The sequence below is a fragment of the Piliocolobus tephrosceles genome, unplaced genomic scaffold, assembly GCF_002776525.5.
Source record: "Piliocolobus tephrosceles isolate RC106 unplaced genomic scaffold, ASM277652v3 unscaffolded_35764, whole genome shotgun sequence".
NCBI classification, from domain to species: domain Eukaryota; kingdom Metazoa; phylum Chordata; class Mammalia; order Primates; family Cercopithecidae; genus Piliocolobus; species Piliocolobus tephrosceles.
Window position 1 is genome coordinate 1 of NW_022319603.1, and position 2,764 is coordinate 2,764.

General features: G+C 56.8%; 1 protein-coding gene across 1 annotated transcript; it reads left to right on the forward strand.

The window, feature by feature from the left end:
• The first annotated feature begins 6 nt into the window (after positions 1 to 6).
• Positions 7 to 2,309, forward strand: LOC111523910 (heat shock 70 kDa protein 1). Its single transcript, XM_023188851.2, has one exon. It carries the CDS (start codon positions 48 to 50, stop codon positions 1,971 to 1,973), a length of 1,926 nt encoding a protein of 641 aa, XP_023044619.1. The 5' UTR covers positions 7 to 47; the 3' UTR covers positions 1,974 to 2,309.
• The last annotated feature ends 455 nt before the right edge of the window (positions 2,310 to 2,764 follow it).

Below are 2,764 nucleotides of genomic sequence, written 5' to 3' on the forward strand. Positions count from 1 at the left end.
GTTTCCAGTCCCGAATCTCAGAGCGGAGCAGACAGCAGGGCATCGGCATGGCCAAAGCCGCGGCGATCGGCATCGACCTGGGCACCACCTACTCCTGTGTGGGGGTGTTCCAGCACGGCAAGGTGGAGATCATCGCCAACGACCAGGGCAACCGCACCACCCCCAGCTACGTGGCTTTCACAGACACCGAGCGGCTCATCGGGGATGCGGCCAAGAACCAGGTGGCGCTGAACCCGCAGAACACCGTGTTTGACGCGAAGCGGCTGATCGGCCGCAAGTTCGGCGACCCGGTGGTGCAGTCGGACATGAAGCACTGGCCTTTCCAGGTGATCAACGACGGAGACAAGCCCAAGGTGCAGGTGAGCTACAAGGGGGAGACCAAGGCATTCTACCCCGAGGAGATCTCGTCCATGGTGCTGACCAAGATGAAGGAGATCGCCGAGGCGTACCTGGGCTACCCGGTGACCAACGCGGTGATCACCGTGCCGGCCTACTTCAACGACTCGCAGCGCCAGGCCACCAAGGATGCGGGGGTGATCGCGGGGCTCAACGTGCTGCGGATCATCAACGAGCCCACGGCGGCGGCCATCGCCTACGGCCTGGACAGAACGGGCAAGGGGGAGCGCAACGTGCTCATCTTTGACCTGGGCGGGGGCACTTTCGACGTGTCCATCCTGACGATCGACGACGGCATCTTCGAGGTGAAAGCCACGGCCGGGGACACCCACCTGGGTGGGGAGGACTTTGACAACAGGCTGGTGAACCACTTCGTGGAGGAGTTCAAGAGAAAACACAAGAAGGACATCAGCCAGAACAAGCGAGCGGTGAGGCGGCTGCGCACTGCCTGCGAGAGGGCCAAGAGGACCCTGTCGTCCAGCACCCAGGCCAGCCTGGAGATCGACTCCCTGTTTGAGGGCATCGACTTCTACACGTCCATCACCAGGGCGAGGTTCGAGGAGCTGTGCTCGGACCTGTTCCGAAGCACCCTGGAGCCCGTGGAGAAGGCTCTGCGCGACGCCAAGCTGGACAAGGCCCAGATCCACGACCTGGTCCTGGTCGGGGGCTCTACCCGCATCCCCAAGGTGCAGAAGCTGCTGCAGGACTTCTTCAACGGGCGCGACCTGAACAAGAGCATCAACCCCGACGAGGCTGTGGCCTACGGGGCGGCGGTGCAGGCGGCCATCCTGATGGGGGACAAGTCCGAGAACGTGCAGGACCTGCTGCTGCTGGACGTGGCTCCGCTGTCGCTGGGGCTGGAGACGGCCGGGGGTGTGATGACTGCCCTGATCAAGCGCAACTCCACCATCCCCACCAAGCAGACGCAGATCTTTACCACCTACTCCGACAACCAACCCGGGGTGCTGATCCAGGTGTACGAGGGCGAGAGGGCCATGACGAAGGACAACAATCTGTTGGGGCGCTTCGAGCTGAGCGGCATCCCTCCGGCCCCCAGGGGCGTGCCCCAAATCGAGGTGACCTTCGACATCGATGCCAACGGCATCCTCAACGTCACGGCCACGGACAAGAGCACCGGCAAGGCCAATAAGATCACCATCACCAACGACAAGGGCCGCCTGAGCAAGGAGGAGATCGAGCGCATGGTGCAGGAGGCAGAGAAGTACAAAGCGGAGGACGAGGTGCAGCGCGAGAGGGTGTCAGCCAAGAACGCCCTGGAGTCGTACGCCTTCAACATGAAGAGCGCCGTGGAGGATGAGGGGCTCAAGGGCAAGATCAGCGAGGCGGACAAGAAGAAGGTGCTGGACAAGTGTCAAGAGGTCATCTCGTGGCTGGATGCCAACACCCTGGCCGAGAAGGACGAGTTTGAGCACAAGAGGAAGGAGCTGGAGCAGGTGTGTAACCCCATCATCAGCGGACTGTATCAGGGTGCGGGTGGTCCCGGGCCTGGCGGCTTCGGGGCTCAGGGTCCCAAGGGAGGGTCTGGGTCAGGCCCCACCATTGAGGAGGTAGATTAGGAGCCTTCCCAAGATTACCGTTTTTGTTTTGGCGCCTCAAGACTTTGTGTTTCCTAATATTTCTGTTTGTAATTTCTCAGTTTCCTGTGTTTGCAATGTTCAAGTTTTTTGGTGAAGTACTGAATGTAACTTTTTTGGTGAAATACTGAACTTGCTTTTTTTCCAGTCTCTAGGTGTAGAGATGAATTTATACTGCCATCTTATGACCATTTCTTCTTTGTAATACACTGAACTCAGGCCATTTTTTAAGTTAGTTACTTCAAAGTAAATAAAGTAAATATGCTCAGGCCATTTTTTAAGTTAGTTACTTGAAAGTAAATAAACTTTAAAATTCAAGTGATGCCTTTTTTTCTTTTATTTGGGGGTCAGTAGGGTCTGCATAGGTTGTCTCATAGCGTCTAAAATGGAATGGCATGTTTGCCTCCAGTAAGGGCACATATTAGAGAAGTGTGGCTATTGTAATGTGATCCATTTGTGTTAGACAAATGGTATGCTCCACTAAAGCTTCTTAATTCTGGCCGGGCATGGTGGCTCAAGCCTGTAATCCCAGCACTTTGGGAGGCCGAGGTGGGTGGATCACTTGAGGTCAGGAGTTCCAGACCAACCTGGCCAATGTGGTGAATCTCTGTCTCTACTAAAAACACAAAAATTAGCCGGGCCTGGTGGTGCGTACCTGTTGTTCCAGGGAGGCTGAGGCAGGAGAATCGCTTGAACCCAGGAAGCAGTGGTAGCAGTGAGCCAAGATCACATCATTGCACTCTAGCCTGGGCGTCATAGCGAGACTCCGTCTC

What these genes read in the sequence shown, in the direction of transcription:
- LOC111523910 (XM_023188851.2), top strand. Translation starts at nt 48, where the DNA reads ATGGCCAAAGCCGCGGCGATCGGCATCGACCTGGGCACCACCTACTCC.